The sequence below is a fragment of the Macrotis lagotis genome, chromosome X, assembly GCF_037893015.1.
Source record: "Macrotis lagotis isolate mMagLag1 chromosome X, bilby.v1.9.chrom.fasta, whole genome shotgun sequence".
NCBI lineage: Eukaryota > Metazoa > Chordata > Mammalia > Peramelemorphia > Peramelidae > Macrotis > Macrotis lagotis.
Window position 1 is genome coordinate 224,531,045 of NC_133666.1, and position 18,808 is coordinate 224,549,852.

The 18,808-nt window shown below is 34.4% G+C and overlaps 2 protein-coding genes across 5 annotated transcripts in view; one reads left to right on the forward strand and one right to left on the reverse strand.

The window, feature by feature from the left end:
* Nucleotides 1-18,808, reverse strand: part of LOC141502675 (adhesion G-protein coupled receptor V1-like) — a 456,940-nt gene that overhangs the window by 123,435 nt on the left and 314,697 nt on the right. For 3 of the 4 annotated variants that reach the window (XM_074207517.1, XM_074207518.1, XM_074207514.1), the window contains one exon: nt 16,930-17,030. In XM_074207517.1, the coding sequence (XP_074063618.1) occupies nt 16,930-17,030 (101 nt within the window). Of the gene's footprint in view, nt 1-7,425; nt 17,031-18,808 lie in introns of those variants that run through there. The other variant, XM_074207515.1, reaches the window with a different exon arrangement.
* Nucleotides 9,903-13,300, forward strand: LOC141502676 (uncharacterized). Its single transcript, XM_074207519.1, has 2 exons — nt 9,903-10,046; nt 10,927-13,300. The coding sequence occupies exon 2, from the start codon at nt 10,976-10,978 to the stop codon at nt 12,515-12,517; it is 1,542 nt and encodes a 513-aa protein (XP_074063620.1). The 5' UTR covers nt 9,903-10,046; nt 10,927-10,975; the 3' UTR covers nt 12,518-13,300.

The following is an 18,808-nucleotide window of genomic DNA, read 5'->3' on the forward strand; positions in this document are numbered from 1 at the left end:
AGGCCAGGAGTGTGGACTAGATAGAAATAACAGACTGAATAGTCATATAAAAGAATCATTAGCTAGGAATAGGTGGTTGGTATCTCAGAGAGGAGACCTAGGCTCCTATCCTTTAAACTCACCCTTGGTTAAGAAAGTCTGTGAAGATAGCAAAACAGTAAAAAGAAGATAATGGAAATCAGATATTCTGTGATCAGGAACCCTGTGCTCAGTGTTGTGTTTTACTTATCAAGTCTGTTAATATAAAATGAGGTAAAAGAAGTTTCCTGGGAATAAATTAAACATTTTAGGAAGGATTTCCAAGAAAAGTGTATAATTTGCTCCTGTGATCTGGTTAAACTGTATAAATAAGACTTTATATTTTCCTCATATTATATAAAGAATATTGAGATCAGGAATTACCTAGCCCATGACAGTATTCATAATAGAAAAGTTAATACCATATAGTAAATTCTATAAACTATAAACTACAAATCAAATTCCAACTGGGTAAACTGACAGTACTCCAGACCTTAGAAATTAAAATGTGATGCAACAACTGGAATTATAGCTAGAAGAAAAATAAAACAATATGTAGAAGGATTGAATACCACATTCTGATTTTGTTAATGAGACGAGTTTAAAAAAAAAAACACACAAAAAACCAAAACAACCAAGCTGAAATCTCAAAGCATGAATATATTTCATATATTTCAAAATCCAATTGAATCAGATCATTTAACCTTTTGAGGTGAAAACTATTTCAAGAAGCATCTATATTTTTCTTTAGCATCTCAGAGTCAATTCAACTCAATTTTTGAGAACCCTAGAGCTTGATGAACACTAGGAATGGAAAAAAAAAGGTGGAATCTGATTCCAAAGAGTAGACCTCATCAAAGACACTTCTATTCTGCTATCTCAAAGCAAGTCTAATCAGTATACAGAGATTTCAGGAATAAGTTTCAACCTGATTTTGAAGCAATGACTTGGACATGACTGTGTTTTGAGGATCAATTATGAAGGCTCATTAATAATCAGTGCTTCTTAAAAGTAGAGTTAAGCATCATGCACAATGATATATTTGAAATGACTTTACCATAACATTGTATAAACCCTAGATCATTCATAATGCTGAGATGTATCATGGAACATGGTTTTCAATCTCAGTCTCCGTTTCAGATCACCACAGTAAGGGTGGGTCCTGTTCCTTTCACTGCTGTCTATAAAAATAAACAGTGGCTTAACTTTTATCTAACCAATTCTTTATTAGTATTTCTATTTAGCAAATTCCCTAAAAATTCCTCCAAAGACTAAGATTTCTCTGAAAATCAAGTCAAAAGTGAACATAAAGGGGAGACAGCCTATTAGTAATAAGCATGACTTACATAAATGTGTCTGTATGTGTATATGTTCATATGATAGATCACTACTACTCTGTCTTCATCTTGTTACTTGAATAAACATCACTATTGTTACCTAAACATGCCCAAAGTCTTTGACCTGATCCCTGAAATACATCCCTACCATAGTGAAACTCATTAGCACAGGAAAGTCACTCCCTAACCTTCATCTGAGCCCCAAAATGTGCTGTCAGAGGACCCCTAAGCACAGATGCACACACAATTCTCTCTTTAGCTCCTCAATTACCTTCCAGAGCTTCTATCAAGCTCTCTGCATCATATGCAATTGTCAGAACACTCATTCCTTATAATATATTCCCATCTCCTCCAAAGCTCATCCACACTCCCCTGCTAGGGAAGCCCCAGTACAAGAATCAACCCCCACCACCACATTGGAAGCCCATGGAGGAAGCAGATGGTAAAAAAAAGCAGAGGGAAAAATTCCCACAAAGAGCATTTTATGTCCCTGGGTTTGGGGATGGGATTGTAATTGTAAAAGATATATTCCTGGCATTTCCAGGTAGAGGATGGCATGCAGTTTCCATTTTAATACATGACACTATATTCCTTAATACTCATGATGGAATGAAAAGAGCATGGGAGAACTGAATTCTAGCCCAAATTCTTTGTGGTTGTAAACAAATCATCTCTCTGAACCTCAGTTTTAAAGTATGTGAAATGTGGACAATGCTATGTGAATTGGCTACCTCAGCAGATTGTTTTAACCAGTTAAGTTCTAACCAGTTAAGCATTAAAATTTCTGGTTTAGATGATTTTATGTCTTCACACTCAGGTTATCCTCGATTTTGTCTTGATTTCTTTTAGAATACTTCTGCATGGAGAAGTTATTATTTTCTGTTGCTCTTAATGGAGGAAATGATGCTTAAGTGCTATTAGATCTATTGAGCTGTGCTCTTTTGGTACAAACCTGTTTTTGATAATCAGAAGCCTAACTCAGGGAAATGAAAACACAGTGGTTTCCAATAAGATCCTCTATGTTTGAAAACTGTTTTTTGTTTGTTTGTTTAAGTAAAGATTAATTTTATCCAGAGAATAAATTTGCCATTTATAACTCCAAAGGGTCATCCCTGAAACTTGAGAACCATGGAATGAAGGGGAAAAATACTAAAACACTAAAATAAAAACCCCTGAAGTTTTGAAGGAGAAGAGGATACTAAAATTTTTCTAATAGAACCTGGGCCACACTCAAGGAAAGAAAATTGGCATGAGGCATATTCTATGAACGAATTGGCCATGACATGCATATAGTTGTTTTTATCTAACATGTAAATGTTTCATTTTGGCAATAACAATCTCCCTTCCACCCAAAACAGGCTTAGGGCTTTGAAACAAAGTTCCTCCCCACACTCCCTCTCTACTCTGGCAGAACATGAAGTATATGTTCTTATTAGATGGCATCCAAATATAGCACTGCCAATATGAGAGTGAAAAACTTCACCCAACTGACAGGTCTATAGATGAGACAATGACTTGCTTAATTTTCTTTGCTAGGCATTTTTGTCCTGTCCCTTATCTATTAGTGTCATACCAGACAAGAAAAAAAGAACCCACCTTTTTTTGGGGGGGTCTTACAATCTAGGCAAGATACAGAGAAAATTATAATACAAAATATGACATTAATTAGAAAATCAGTCAAATACTCAAGAGATGAAATTTCTTGGGACTGGGACATATACCATTTGTTTAAAATTCCATTTTCCCAAGAGCCAATCATGGAAAGGCTTCACAGGAAGAAGCAAATTTGCAGAAGGAGTTCTAATGAAGAGTCAGAGTCAGAAACCTTGGATTCCTATCTTAGCTTTGTTAACATCAATGGAACCTTGAACAAATCACTTCCTTTTGGTACAGACTAAATCTACAAACTAAGAAGTTAGGTCTTACTAATTAGGATTAGTTATTTTATATATAGGTATTGATGGGCTTATGAGTTAATTGCAGACAGGGACCTCAGAGACCATAATCTATATGTCTCATGTTACAAAGAGTTTTGTCCAGTTACTGAGGTATAAATGGCAAAAAGAGTATTTGGACCTTAAAGTGGAAAATCAGTACCTTCTGCTCAAAAAACCCTCATCTTTATGGGGCACTTTATTTGAAAGTTTGCAGGGCACTTTTTCTTGCAACACCTTTAAGTTAAGTCATGTAGGTATGATCATTCCCAGTTTTCAGTGAAGAAAGTAAAGTTCAGAAAAGTTAAGTCTCTTGCTTCTAGTTGCACAAGTTAGCAAAGGCTGATGCCAGGATTCTAATCCAAGTGTCCTGACTCCAAGGCAAGGACTTTTTCCAGAAGTACTGATAGTTCAAGAACAGAATTTAAGAATTTGTGTGTGATTGGTATTCATTCTACTTCTATGTGCTCATAATAGCCTTTTTTCTTCCTGAAATGGTTCACAGACCAAGGAGAATGTCCCTCAAAGCAAAGGATGGTTTTTTGTAGAGTCTTGGCTGGAGTGTCATCTAAATTGGAACTTTTCAGGACAGTAGGAATTCACCTCACACACTATTCTAGTATGCTGTATTCTAATGCTATGTCCTAAACATTGAATGGTCACTGCAGCCTTACTCAGGATATTACTCAGTCTCTCTGTAGTTTTGCTGTTTCAGCACCTGAGGAAAAGTTTTAATTTCCCAGTAGTGACCATGAATCTGTTTTTGAGTCCTAGACTTCTCGTTATTTTCAACTCTGTGAGAAAGTCACAAGTACGATCTGAGAGTTAGAAGCTAAAGTCTTGGTTGGAATGGTTTGTCAAAGTGTATTAGGTAGGGGAAAATATTAATCATTATCAATTTGATATTGCAAAAGATACATTTGGAGAACTAAGATGACCTTGCTTACATTCTTCTGGAAGTGCACTGTTGAGTCAAGGCTTCAGATTCCAAACTACCTTAAATATCCAAAGTTCCTCAGCTTCTTAAAGTTCACAGCTGGTCTAGGACAGTACTGAATTTTGGTGGAAGAAGCAAATTATTAAAGATTTTCATCTTTTATGTCAAATTCTTTTCATATTTGGAAACAATTCAATGTCACTACATCTATAAGATAAGCAAATAGATATGAATTAGAGGGGGAAAGTTCAGAGTAGAATTGTGTTCAATAATGACAGAATACACATAATCATACACTGATTTGAATTGTTTTAATAAAAATTTATACACAGACAACTTAATGTCCTCATGTAGAATGTGAATTCTGTGATATCAGTTTGGACTCTTTGATTCTGAATCTAAAAGAAATCTGGTCAAATCAATCTGGCTAAAAAGAAACATAATAAGGTCTATTTAATTTTTTGTTATGCCTTACATTTTTACAGGAATTTTTGGTTTGGGGCATCCTGCTTAAAAGTTTAAGTAGAATGGAATACACAGTCTCTTAGCTTACTGACAGAGAATCTATAACAACTGATGTTGAACTGGTAAATATAGCACTGTTGAAAATGTATATAAAGGGGTGGCTAGGTGGCGTAGTGGATAAAGCACTGGCCTTGGAGTCAGGAGTACCTGGGTTCAAATCCGGTCTCAGACACTTAATAATTACCTAGCCTGTGTGGCCTTGGGCAAGCCACTTAACCCCATTGCCTTGCAAAAACCTAAAAAAAAATGTATATAAAAATGGGTTGAACCCTGTCCTGTTAAGCACTGTAACTACTACCCTTGTCCTCCTTCTTCCTCTGTTACTCAACTTTCCCAACATGTGAGCTACATTTCCTCAACATCTGTTCCCTTCCTAGCCTGTTACACACCTGGCTCTCACCCCAAACATGTTAATGAAATTGTTGTCTTGGAGATCACCAAAGACTTTCCTTCTAACTAATAATCCAGACCTCGATTTTCTTGATCTTTCTGTAGTATCTGTCACTATATTCTCTCCACCAACCCCCATTCTCTCTGTCTCTCTCTCTCTTCCACTTTCTTTCTCACTCTCTGTCTCACAAACACATCTTGTGTTTCATCTAAATAATAAATTTTATAGAATTTTTGGTAATTTTGCTTAGTACACTTAAAATAATAGGTAATTTTTAAAACCCCCAAATTCATTATGAATTCTTGCTAATTCTTGTCCATTTGAGAAAAGGAAAAATAGTTGATTATGGTGACTCATCAATCAACAAGCATTTATTAAGTGTCTATTATGGGCCACAGGCACTGTACAAAGGAACTAGGAGATGAAAGATTCCTGTCTGTGATGAGCTGGCATCTAATGGACGAAGATTACAAGTTCACATTAAAGTATACATTGCATACATATAAAGAGGACAGAATATAATAAATGCAAGTAGTTAAATATAAATATGGAAGTGGTAGGAAATGGTATTTTAACTGCCTCTTGAAGGAAAAGAGGGAGGAGTCTATGAGCTGAATGTGAAGAAGAAGTCTGTCCTAGCATAGGAGAAAGCCATCACAAAAGCATGAAGTCAGGTAATGGAATGACAGCACCTAGTAAGTGATTTCAAAATTCAAGAGGAACAGTAAAATATAAACTGGAAAGAAAATTGCAAAGATCATTAAAATCTAAACAGAGAACTATCTATTTTATCTCAGAGTCAATAAGGAACAACTGCAGTTAACTCAGTTTGGGGAGTGGGAAAGAGGGTGACATAGTCAGACATATGTCTGACTTTTTTTCCTTTAGGAAAATCACTTTGGTAAGCAGTATATAGCAGAGAATAGAAGAGGAAGAGAGACAAATTAGGTTACTACATTATTTTGGAGGCAGAAAATATTAGATTAAAAAAGTTATGTAAATTATTTGTACTTATCTTGTTCTATATTCAGCAATGGTAATTTTTAAATTCCTCTAAAATAGGTATTATAAAGGAGACCTGAAATAGAAAACATGGCCTTCCACTTTACTAATAAGTTTGTGTCCTCTAATTTTTTTTTCTTCCTATTAAAGTCAGAAAGGAGGAAAAAAGAGCTTTGTCTTTAGAAAATGGTAAAGGTAAAGGATTGTATGTAATTATGGAGAACAGTAGATGAGTCCTTTTTTACTAGAATTATTGCTAAAGTTCATTTTCATTAGAAAGAAACAAAAACGTAGTATATCTTAAAAGTTTTTTTTTTTATATTCTCAACCCAGTCTTCTAAAACTTCTATCTGAAATACCATCTATAATGTGTTCTATGTTCCAGGGTATCACAGGACTTCCAAATCATCAAAGAAAAATCTGACTATGCCTCCTTAATTATTGTCACCCCTCTCCTGAAAAAAATGGGGGGGGAATTCTACAAAGCAGTAAGTTTTCTGGTAAGTCGAAATTAAATTTCTGTACTTTTAAAGAAGTTTTCTCTACATCCCCAATACAGTTCGAATTTGTAAAACAAAAGTTAGATTTTCAATTATGCTTATTAGAAAAAAAACTTTCCAGTCCAGAACCACAAAATAGTTTCTTAATAAATTTCTCAAATAAAAATGCTCAATATTGAGGAACTGAATAATGGCTTCATCCTGTCTAGCAGTGCTTCTACTAATGGCTGTCAGCTCCAACACTGGCCACACCAGCACACATTTTCAATGATATGCTGTCAGTGTGGTTCAGAAACTCAAAAAAAAAAAGAGCTTATCTAGTGTGGACAGTATATTTGATGATGTACATCATCACTCAATTAGACCTGCCCATCCTATGAGAGTCTTGTCCATAGCTTCCTAAAAGACCAACAAAGTACCTCCTCTCCTCAACCTTTACTAAAATAGTAGGGGCTTGCCACACTTTTTCTCTAGGAACATGCTTCTACAAAATGGTCAACAAACAAATACCAAGAATAGATGAGAAATAAAGATGTTCTCTTCCACAATAATTGTTAAATCACAGAGGGCTTTCTTCCTACAATTTTAGAATAGTTCATTTGTCCCATCCCAAAGGAAGAAGCTGGAACACTAATAAGCTACAATGAAAACTCCCAACTGTGATCAAATGTAATTTGATCAGGATAACAGAAACATTTTTAATTCCTAAATATAATCACAAAATTGTCTGAGTTCAGCAACATGTAGAGATACCCATGTACACATCAGCACATGTTCTTCATTTCTCTCTCTCTCTCTCTCTCTCTCTCTCTCTCTCACACACACACACACACACACACACACACACACACACACATACACACTTGCTTTGGAAAGTTGTAATCAATCTTTTAAAATAAGTTTGAAAAATGGTCAAATCTGCTCTTTTTTTCTTCGATTAATTTAGAAGGTTAATTTTTTAATGAAAGAATTAAAATTTACATTTTTCTTTTTAATAACATTTTATTTGTTTTAAAATATGAACACATTTTATTTAGACATAACAGTGCCCAGAAAACATCCAGATGATCTGCCTTATAAAAAACTTCTCTGAAGTTCTAAAAAATTTTAAAACCCAAATAATAAATGTTTCTTCATTTTAAAGATTTATTAAACATATGAATTGGATTACTTTACTATCCTGTGTTCTTTATTTTTTCTATTTTGTTTAAGATTTACAAAATTTTTTTTTATTCTGACAGAATCTCCAGAATTGGTACTGGTATAATTTCAACTTGTCCTTTGTCCAAACTATTTACCAGTCTTATCAAGGTGAACATGAATTAGCAGTGTGATTTCTAAATAAAATTCCAAGGATATAATTAGACTTTTTCATAAGAATATCTCTCACATCAAAAAAAATTTCCAGTTATACTTAAGGTGAATGATGTTATAATTACATATTTCTGTTGAGTTTTGTTGAGTACACATTCATGTAAAGATAAATAACTACATAGATAAGCCTACTATTGGTAAGATACTTAAAGGTAAAGCTTTGATAAATGAAAAAGCATTGCCCTGGCCAAAAGAAACCCTCAAAAATACACACATACACACACACACACACACAAAACATTTTTACTAAGTCAACCAGAAAAGCACTCAAATACAGCATGTGAAAAAAAAAAAACTCTAAAGTGAGTATGCTTATAAAACTTGTTCTGAATAAAGGTTTTTTTTTAAATCAATTAATTAATGTATGCAAGTCATTCAGTTGAACCTAGCAAGTCCATCTCTGTGATTAGCAAAAATAATTCCCACAGAATGAAAAAAATCACTTATTGGTATAAACTAATTTAAATCTTTTTGCTAAATTACTCTTGGATTTCCAGAACAAAAAAGTAAAGCCTTCATATTTATATACAAATCTGCTCATTTTTTTTCATTTAGCTTAGTTTTGAAGAGGTTAATTTTTTTAATGAAAGAATTAAAATTTACATTTTTCTTTTTTAATAACATTTTGTTTATTTATTGTTTTAAAATATGAACACATTTTATTTAGACATAACGAACAGAAAACATCCAGATGATCTGCCTTATAAAGAACTTCTCTGAAGAATAAAATAAAACAAAACTAAGATCTAAGGTTTACCCTTTTGTATACATATTTGTGTACTGGATATGTGGAATACTCTCCTGAACCTAGGTGTTTCCTTCTTAGACTATTTTAGATGCATGAAAAGTAAAATAAAATAAGTAGAATTACAAAATAAACCAATTACATTGAAATATAGATATAATTTTCCCTTATCCAAGTTTTTGACCCCCTGAAATAAATCTAGGACCTCAGGTTAAGAATCCATCACTTAGAATCCTGATTATAAAATTTACATTTTTCAAATAGAATGATAAACTTGCTTTTGCCCAGGTCAAGTGGTCCACTTAAAGTTAATTGAGATTTCTTAAGGAATTCTTCTATGCTCAAAAAAAGTATCAGGTTTCCTTAGCAAAATAGCTTTATGCAGTAATTAAGATCAAGGGCAGAGTTAGACCTTAGGAAGAACACTGAATTTCTAAACAATCTATGATTCAAAAATTCTACTTTTCCTATCATTTATATCATTTGTTACAATACTCTCTCATAAGAATTCTGAGAAAGAAAATAATTCTTGATGATTCTAAATCTGCTTTCTAGAATAAAAAGTAATCCAACAGAAACTGGAAAATACTGTAAGACAAATGTACAAGTCACATAAGTTTATCGAATGGAGGAGCAAGGTGGTATTGGGCAGACCTGCAGTCCAGGAAGATTACTTTGTTAGCTGAGTTAAGGATGGACTGGAGTGTGAAATAAGACAAGAATTCCAAGCAGAAAGCTATAGCAATAGTCCAGATGAGAGGTTATAAATGTCTACTCAAGGTGGAGGCAGTGTCAATGAAAAGAAGTGGGGGAAAAAGCGAGAAATTTTGTAAAGCTAAAATTGAATTTGGTAAGAGATTTGATATGGGTATAAGACAGAATAAAGAGGTAAGGATGACATCCAGATTGCAAAACTGGATAACTTAGAGTATGGGGATGTCCTCAACAGTAATTGGAAAGTTAGAATGAGGTGTGGATTTAGGGGAAAAGATAATAAATTAAGTTTTGAACATGTTGAATTTAATCCAATTCTAGATGTCCAATAGGCAGTTGATTATGCAACTGAAGGTCAGCAGAGAGATTGATGCTAGATAAATAGATTTGAGAATCATCGTCATAGAGATGATAATTGAATCCATGGGAGCTGATGAGATCACCAAGTGAAACAGTAGAGAGGGAAACGAGAAGAAGCCTCAGGTCAGAGCTCTGTGGGACACAGCTGATTTGGGTCATAATCTGAGTGAAGGTCCAGCAAAGGAGCCACAAAAGGAGCAGTCAGATAGGTAGGAGGAGAACAAAGAGAGAGTGGTATCCCAATAACCTAGAGAGAAGAGAAAGATCAGCAGTGTCTAAGGATAGGGGGAAGCTAGGTGGTGCAGTGGATAGAGTACTGGCCCAGGAGTCAGGAGAACCTGAGTTCAAATCTGCTCTCAGACAATAAGTACCCAGATGTGTAACCTTGAGCAAGTCACTTAATCAATCCCATTGCCTTGCAAAAACGAAAAACCAAAACAACAACAACAACAAAAAACAGTGTCCAAGGCTGCACAGAGGTCAAGGAGAATGAAAATTGAGAAATGGCCACTGGATTTGACAGCTAAGAGATCATTCAATGTTTATGCCTCATCCATTTTCTTCCTTTTTTTAAAGACCTGTGAATTCATTGGTTTAGAAATCTCCTAAATATAGAAAGTCTCCCTACCAGTGCAAGTCATCACCTTATCTGCAATTTATAGGCTTAAAAGAACAACCTAGAGCATGGAGAGGTTATATGAGTTGTCCATGGTCACAGAGCCAGTATATGCTAGAAACAGGACTTAACATTTGCCATGACTGCCTCTTTCTCTTCCAAAAATGAAACAGTCCGCTTTTGTAGAATTCCATAGTAAGATCATGCTGGCTGATGAGTATTATCTGATTTTTTAAAGGAATTTTAAGTCAAATATTTCAAAGTATAAATAATGTTACAAAAGCATTGCTCAGGATTAAAAAAAAAGTTGCATCCTCAACTGCCCTCCTTTCCTCTCTCTCTCTCTCTCTCTCTCTCTCTCTCTCTCTCTCTCTCTCTCTCTCTCTCTCTCTCTCTGTGTGTGTGTGTGTGTGTGTGTACATGTGCGTCTCTTTTTCTTGTTTTGTCTACTTTTCTCTCCCTTTCTCTCTCAGCTTCTTCTGGACTGTGGAATACCTGTAGAAACAGACAGAGGTGCAAAAGATGGCTAAGTCTAAGAACCACAAACAATTACACAGATGGCAAAGAAATGGCATTGTGAAACCTCCATCACAGAGATACAAAAGTCTAAAAGGGATTGACCCCAAGTTTCTGAGAAACACGGGCTTTACAAAGAAGCAAAAGATGATGGAATTGAATAAGATACAAGCCAATAACATAAAAACCATCAAGGCCTTATCAGAGGCCATCCGGATCCTGAGCATCAAGGTCTCAATGTCTGATCTCCTCAAGCAAATGAACACCAAATACAGAGATAAAAATGTCAATGCTGGGCACACTGGCTTCAAGACTGCCACCAAATGTCCTGGACTCAGCACTAAACACCCAAGTACTAAGCCTTACTTTAAGGTTGCCAGAACCACTGAACCAATAGCTGCCAAATTCACCAATCCCAGGGTCATTAAGTCTGACCCGAAACATAGCAAATATGGCTCTAGGACTACCAGATCTCATCCTAAGGCAACCAAGTCTGAAACCAAGTTCACCAAATCTGATTCCAAAGACACCAAGTATGATATCAAGGTCTCCAAGGTTACCAAGTCTGATACCAAGTCTAATCCCAAGGCAAATAAATCCAAAATCAAGGTCAACAGATCTAAAGTTCAAGTCACAAAATCTGACTCCAGGAATACCAAATCTGACTCCAAGACCACCAAGTATGACACCAAGGTCACTAAGTGCAATCCCAGAACAAGCAAGTCTGATACCAAGGTCACCAAACCCGACTCCAAAATCACCAAATATGACACCAAGGTCACCAAGTCTAACCCCAAAATAAGCAAGGCTGAGACTAAGGTTACCAAATATGAAACCCAAATTACCAATTCTAAATTTAAAACCATCAAATCTGATTCTAAGGGCATCAAATATGATCCCAAGGCCACCAAGTCAAATATCAAAGTCACCAATACTGACTTCAAAATCACCAAAAATGATCTCAAGACCATTAAGGCTAACCCTAAGGTCTCCAAGGCCACAAAGTCTGACCCCAAAGTCTCCAAAACCAAGAGTGAAACCAAAGTCACCAGGTCTAAGCCCAAAGAAAACAAGGCTGAAATCAAGGTCACCAAATCTGAAGTCCAAATCACTAGGTCTAAACCTAAAACCATCAAATCTGACCCCAAAGCTACCAAGTATGACCCTAGGGTCACCAAGTCTAATCCCAAGGTAACCAAGTCCAAAGCCACAGTCACCAAATCTGAAACTCAAGTGATCAAATCTGATACCAAAGTTGCCAAGTCTGTACCTAAAGCAACCAAGTCCAAAATCAAAGTCTGCAAGTCTGAAGTGAAAATTGCCAAGTTTAACCCCAACATCACCAAAAATGATTTCAAGGCATTCAAAGCTAAATCCAAAGTCTCTAAGACCTCAAAGGTTACCAAGTCTGATTCTAAGATCATAAAGAATAGTGATTTTAAGATTTTCAAGTCAATTGACACCCTGACTGCTAAGTCTACTGATCCTAAGGTAGAGAAATTCAAAGACAGAGGGGATAATGCTATTAAATTCATGTGTTCCAAGTAGATGCTTCAGGATAGGACATGTTTAAATCTTAAACCACTGTTTTTGGGGTTTTTTTCTCAACCAGGGTATAATTATTCACTATTTTGTACAAATAAAAGAAATAATGAGTCATAGGAAAACAACAACAACAAAAAAATCTTCTTTCTGGTTATCTTATTCATGGGCATGGCCAAATATGGGTATACACATGCACTCACCCATCCACACACATGTACATTATGTAAATATATGTATGTATACACTCATATCCATACACAGGAATTTGTATATCCATACATATATAATATATAAAACAAATATACAAACAGAGGTCTCAAAGCTATTTAAATGGACTGCCAAACAATTCTGGTAAAAAGGCTCTGCTGCCATCTGCAGGTTTCATACAGGAAATGATTTTCAAACAAAAAAAGAAAAAGGATTCTTTTAAATCAAGAAAAATTCAAAAAAAAAAAAATCTTTTAGAGTCAGAAAGGGCCCTGGCAAAACAATTTAGTCCTACTTATTCATTTTGTACATGAGCTGGTGATTTTTTCTGCTAAATATCTTAGCAAAGTTTACATCACCTACTTCTTCCCATAGGTCATTGCAACTTGGTCCTAGATCATAATTTTTTTTAAATCCAATTTCTTTTCCTCCCCTGACCTCTTCCTTTATTCAATGAAAGGACAAGAAAAATAAAACCTAAAGCAGATATGTCATGCAAAACAAATTTCCACATTAGCCATGTTCCCCAAAAAGGACAAGAAAAATAAAAAATAAAAATATTTCAAATTGTAATCTCTATCCAACAGTTCTATATTAAAAGGAAGATAGCATGTTTTTCATGAGTCTTTTGGAATTTGTGATGGGTCATTGTATTGATCAGTGACTTTTAAGACAAAAGTAACTTATACATATTTTTATAATATGAGTCCTTTTGCTATTTGTTTGATTCTTTGGGATTTAGTTTTAATAATGATACTGCTGGTTTTTAAGAGGTATAACTTTGAGGCACAGTTCCAAATAGCCTTGCATAATGCTTAAATTAATTCACAACTCTACCAAGAGTGCAATATTTGTTATTTTTCTTCTCTGTCATTTTAGCCCTTCTTATGAGGGGGATGTAGTATCTCAGAATGTTGGTTTTTTTATTTCCATTCTCAGTGTTTAAGAGTAATTTTTCATTTGATTATTGTTAGCTTGGATTTCTTCCACAAAACTCAATTCATATACTTTGGCCATTTATCATTTGCGGAAATGGCTCTTATTCTTTTTCCCTATATATTTTAGAAGTGAGATTTATCAGATCCTCCCCACCTAGTTTCCTGTTTTTTCTTCTAATTTTACATATTCATTTTGTTTGTATACTTTTAATTTTATATTATCAAAAGTATCCATTTTACTTTTTATGATTCTCTTGTTTAATCATCATGAACCTTTTCCCCCCTTATTCATAAATCTGACAGGCAATTTCTTTCCTGCTCCACTAAGTCTGGGATAACACCTTATATGTCTAAATTATACTCCATTTCGAGCTTATCTTGGTGTATGGTGTAAGATTTCAGTCTATGCCTAGTTTCTGTCAGACTACTCTCCAGCTTTCCCAAAGTTTTTGTCAAATAGTGAGTTGTTGCCCCAGTAGGTGAGATCTTTGGGTTTACCAACCCCTGATTTGCTTACATTTCTTAGTCAATCCCAAAACATTTTAATGATTAGACTGAAATCATGTATTGAAATCTAGTATTAGGCCACCTTCCTTCCCATTGCATTCCTGGTAGAAATCCCACATGGTTATAGTTTATCATCTTTGTGATTGGTATACTGCTGTAATATCTTTGCTTGGATTTTATTTGAAAATTTTTGCATCAATATTCATTAGGAAAATCAGTTTATAGTTTTCTTTCTCTGTTTTGATTCTCTCTGGTTTAGGTAACAAGACCATATATATTGTGTTACAAAAGGAATTTGGTAGTACTCTACCTATTTTTTTTTCAAATAGTTTATGTAGTATTAGAATTAATTGATCTTTAAATGTTTGGAAGAATTTGCTTGTAAATTTGTCTGATTCTGAGGATTTTTTTCTTAGCTCATTTATGGCTTGTTCAATTCTTTTTTCTAAAATATTTATTCTTTTCATGTTCTATTCTTTTGGGCAAATCATTTTTAAATAATAATAATAAATATAATAATAATAATGTTTCTCCTTCATTTTTGAAGAAGATCTCAACATCAGGGATGTGATGCCATGACAGGCATATGAATTGGATTTGAGTGAGTAGGGTGCTGTGCTAAGTCTCCAACCTCACTTTGTCCTCTGGAGTCATCTGGATCCAGTGGCCTGATATGAATCAGGATGACTGAAGATGACCCTGGATGTGAGGCAATAAGGGTAAAGTGACTTGCCCAGGGTCACACAGATAGTAAGTGGCAAGTGTCTGAGATCAAACTCGAACTCCTGTCCTGAATCCAAGGGCAGTGCTCTATCCACTGTGCCACCTAGCTGCTCCTATTCATCCATTTCATTTAGATTATCAATTTTATTGATAAATAATAAGGCAAAATAACTTCCTAATAATTGCTTCTGCTCCTTCTTCACTGGTTGCGAATTCTTCTTTTTTTTTAATTTTATTTTCTAATCTTTTATTCTTCTTAAACTAGAGTCCAAGGACCTGTATTTAGGGGGAATCTGCAAACTTGAAATTTGACAATTCCTTCAATTATTTAAAACTATTTGCTATAGACTTCATTAGATGACACAAGAAAAGGGTTAAAAATCCCTGATTAAGAGAGACATTAATAAGCTAGCATTTTTATGTAGTGTTTTAAGGTTTGCAAATCAATATACAAATACTATCTAGTAACAACAATCCTGGAAAGTAGGTGCTACTTTTATGGCCAATTTATAGCTAAGAAAACTGAGGCAGTCAAAGATTAAATGGTTTGCTTAGGGTTACAAAAACCATTAAGTATCTGAGGCCATTTTCATGAAATAGTATACAACAGAATGTGTCAGAATACATTTTGGATGCCAATAATCCAATGTTGAGAAAAAAAAGACAAAAATCACCCCCCCGCCCCAAATTAATGCATTAGTAAGTAAGTGCAAGAGTTTTTTGTGAACTTTATCAGCAAATAAAGCATTTTATAATTCTAATGATTCTAAATGAATCTTATTTAAATGATTTTTTTTAAAAGAGCACACAGAGATTCCAAAATATGAAGCATTTGGTTCTCATACTTTACTATGTGTACAAGTAATACAAATCCTAGGTGTTCCTTGCACATCCCTAGACATGAGCAAATTTGTCTGCTAGGACTTTTTAATAGTTGCCTGTAATCCTATGGTGCTATAATTAAGCTTAGTACCAATACCACTGCCAAAAATCACCAGAGTGGGTGATGAAGAAAGCCAAATAAACTCTAATTGTGGAAGGCAGGTTTCTGAGATGCTACATGCAGGGAGCACAGGCAAGATCAGACAACATAGACAGGTTACCAAATCAATATAAATAACCTTGTCTAATTCAGATCAAGTCACTTTTTGGGCAACAGCTGCCTCTTTATTTTTTTCACAGGTACTCTTAAATCATAACCTGGAGGGAAGCTAGGTTGCACAGTGGATAGAGCATCATTCCTGGAGTCAGGAGGACCTCAGTTCAAATCTGGCCTCAGACACTTCATAATTATCTAGCTGTGTGACTTTGGGCAAGTCATTTAATCCCATTGCCTTGGAAAAAACAAGCAAACAATCTGGAGCACTTGACCTAAAATTCGGCCTTAGCTTGTTCCTTAAAGAACAAATACTTTCATAAAACGCATTATTGTTATTCCCACTGCTAGAAGAGAGACCTGATTCAAATCTCCTATTTAATTCTATTTTATATCCCAATTTCTCCATTCAATGTTCACTCATTCATTCAATACTTATTCCACAACTGGTAATATTTAAGAAAATAATATTGTTCAAAAAGATACATTTTGTCATCTTAAAAATATAGCGTGTATAAAATTATGAAAAATTATATTTATTAGAGTCCATCTATAAAAGAACTTAGAAAAGAGTGGCATTATCTTGGTTTTCTAACTATGTAATTTGAAGTAAAAGTAATATGAACATGTCCTGTCCACTATAAAAGGTATGAAAACAAAGAAGGCAATTTAAAATACATACAGATATATTAAACCTTGTAAGGTGAGATGAGAGTAGATGGAGACTAGATAATTCCCACATTTTATTATAAGATTTTTAAATACCTCTATACAAAGGTAAATTTTTATGGAATATCTAAGTTAATAAAGATATGTCTTAACTATGCTTGGATTACATTCTTATTGTCCATCCAATTCACATAACTGGCAGAAGAACTTTGTGGATTACTGTGGAAAACAAAGTGATCATTGTTGAAATCTCTGAAAGATCCAGTAGGTCTTACCTGAGTACCTAAAGATGCTGCCATCATGTGAGTCAGAAGCTTAGCAGCAAACATAGAATACCTGGCACAGAAGACATGGGAAAGAATGGCCAAGCAGAGACCTGTAGGAAAAGAAAGAAAGCAAAGTATTGTTTTAACAAACATGAACAAATTGCTAGTGTAGTAACACCAGGGCTACAAGAGAAGGAAGACTGGTTAGCTACTAATATTCCATATTGAGAGACTTAACTTGAATAATCTTACATTGGGCCATTTGGTATTCTTTGTCTTTATGAAGCAATTATATTAACTAAGCAAAAAATGATAGCTTTCCCAGTGAAAAGTTTGTGTTCAATCCCAACTTTAATATATGTATTAGATATATTTTGCTTGACATTATTTGGACCAGCTGGTATCTGATTTGTAGGAGAAAAATCACAGTGCCATCTTTTATTGTCCAGAAAGTAGGTGTTTGGTTAAATAGAGACATTCAGGGGACAGAGATGGTATTTTGCAAATATATAATGGTAAACTGTGCTACAAAAACTTACCTATGATAATTAATCTTTTACCTACAGATAATAAAATGTAATTACAACAGTGATAATTATGAGTTTTAAAGGCAATTTCATTCAACTAGGTGCCAAAACTAAGGATAAAACTCCAATTGCTCACAATTCATTGCCTCTTAGCATAAAATTCTAAATCTCTAAATGGTTTGAAAGAAATTATATCAATCAATGTCTTTAAATCTACTTTGAACTTGTCTATACTTCAAAAACAAGGGATAAGGAAGTTCTTTTTCATTATTTATTTTGAAGCTCCTATTTTAAAACCATGAATTGATTAATTTAAAATGTCTTAATGCTAATATTTAAGATGTGGATGTCCACATATCTATCTACTTCTACAGAAGCCAGATGAGTATAGTTTTGTAAAACAGTATTCTAGTATTTTATCTCTTGGTGCATCTGCCATCCTTTCTGCGTTTTTTTTTTTTTTTTTGGTCCCAATCTGTAATTTCATCAGTAGAAGAATTCCTGCTGAGGTACCTCCCTCCCTAATTCAGATGGAAAGCTAGTCATTAATTTGAAGTCTTAGAGATTAAGTGACTTACTCACGGTTATATAACTAGAGTGCGTCAGAAACAGGATTTGAAGCAAGGTTTTCTTGACTCAAAGGCTAATTCTCTAATCTCTTTGCTATACTGCTCTATTTTTATGTTAAACTTTTAATTTTTAACACTATAAAAAGATTTTCATGATAATCAAATGAAAATAATTGTTTTTCTGCCACATCATATTTTTAAGATGTAAATAGAGCTTTTTTTTTTGGTTGTTAGTTTTTAAAGGAAGCTAAGGATTGCACAATTCAAATGGACATTCGGAAGGTCCTTATGACTCATTTTTCTAGTATAGATGTGCCTGAATTAAGTCTTTTTAAAGCTGATTTAAATAGCAGTTCCTTGTTTTAATATAGTAGAAAGGACACTACTTGATGAGGCAGATTTTGCATAACCAAGGCTGGAAATATGGCCAAGAATTCTGGAGCAATTCGTTTTTGGGAAGGCTGCCATGGGATTTTCCATGTTCCCACAGAGTAGACAGGTGTGCAGGTCCTAGGGCTTCATCCAAAAGACACCCACATAGGGACACAATGTACCTATCGAGGCACAAGAATTAAGATGACTTTGCTAAGATTAGCACTTTTACTGACCAAGTCTAGATATTCTAGCATTAATATTCTAAATACCTTACCATCAATTTTATATTTAGTCAAAATATACTCATACTGGTGACATTTAAAAGTTGAAGATAACATGTAAAGAGAGTAATTGACCAATATAAATGAATAGTATTGAATTTCCAGAATGATAGGTTCCATTAAAGGATGTAGATAT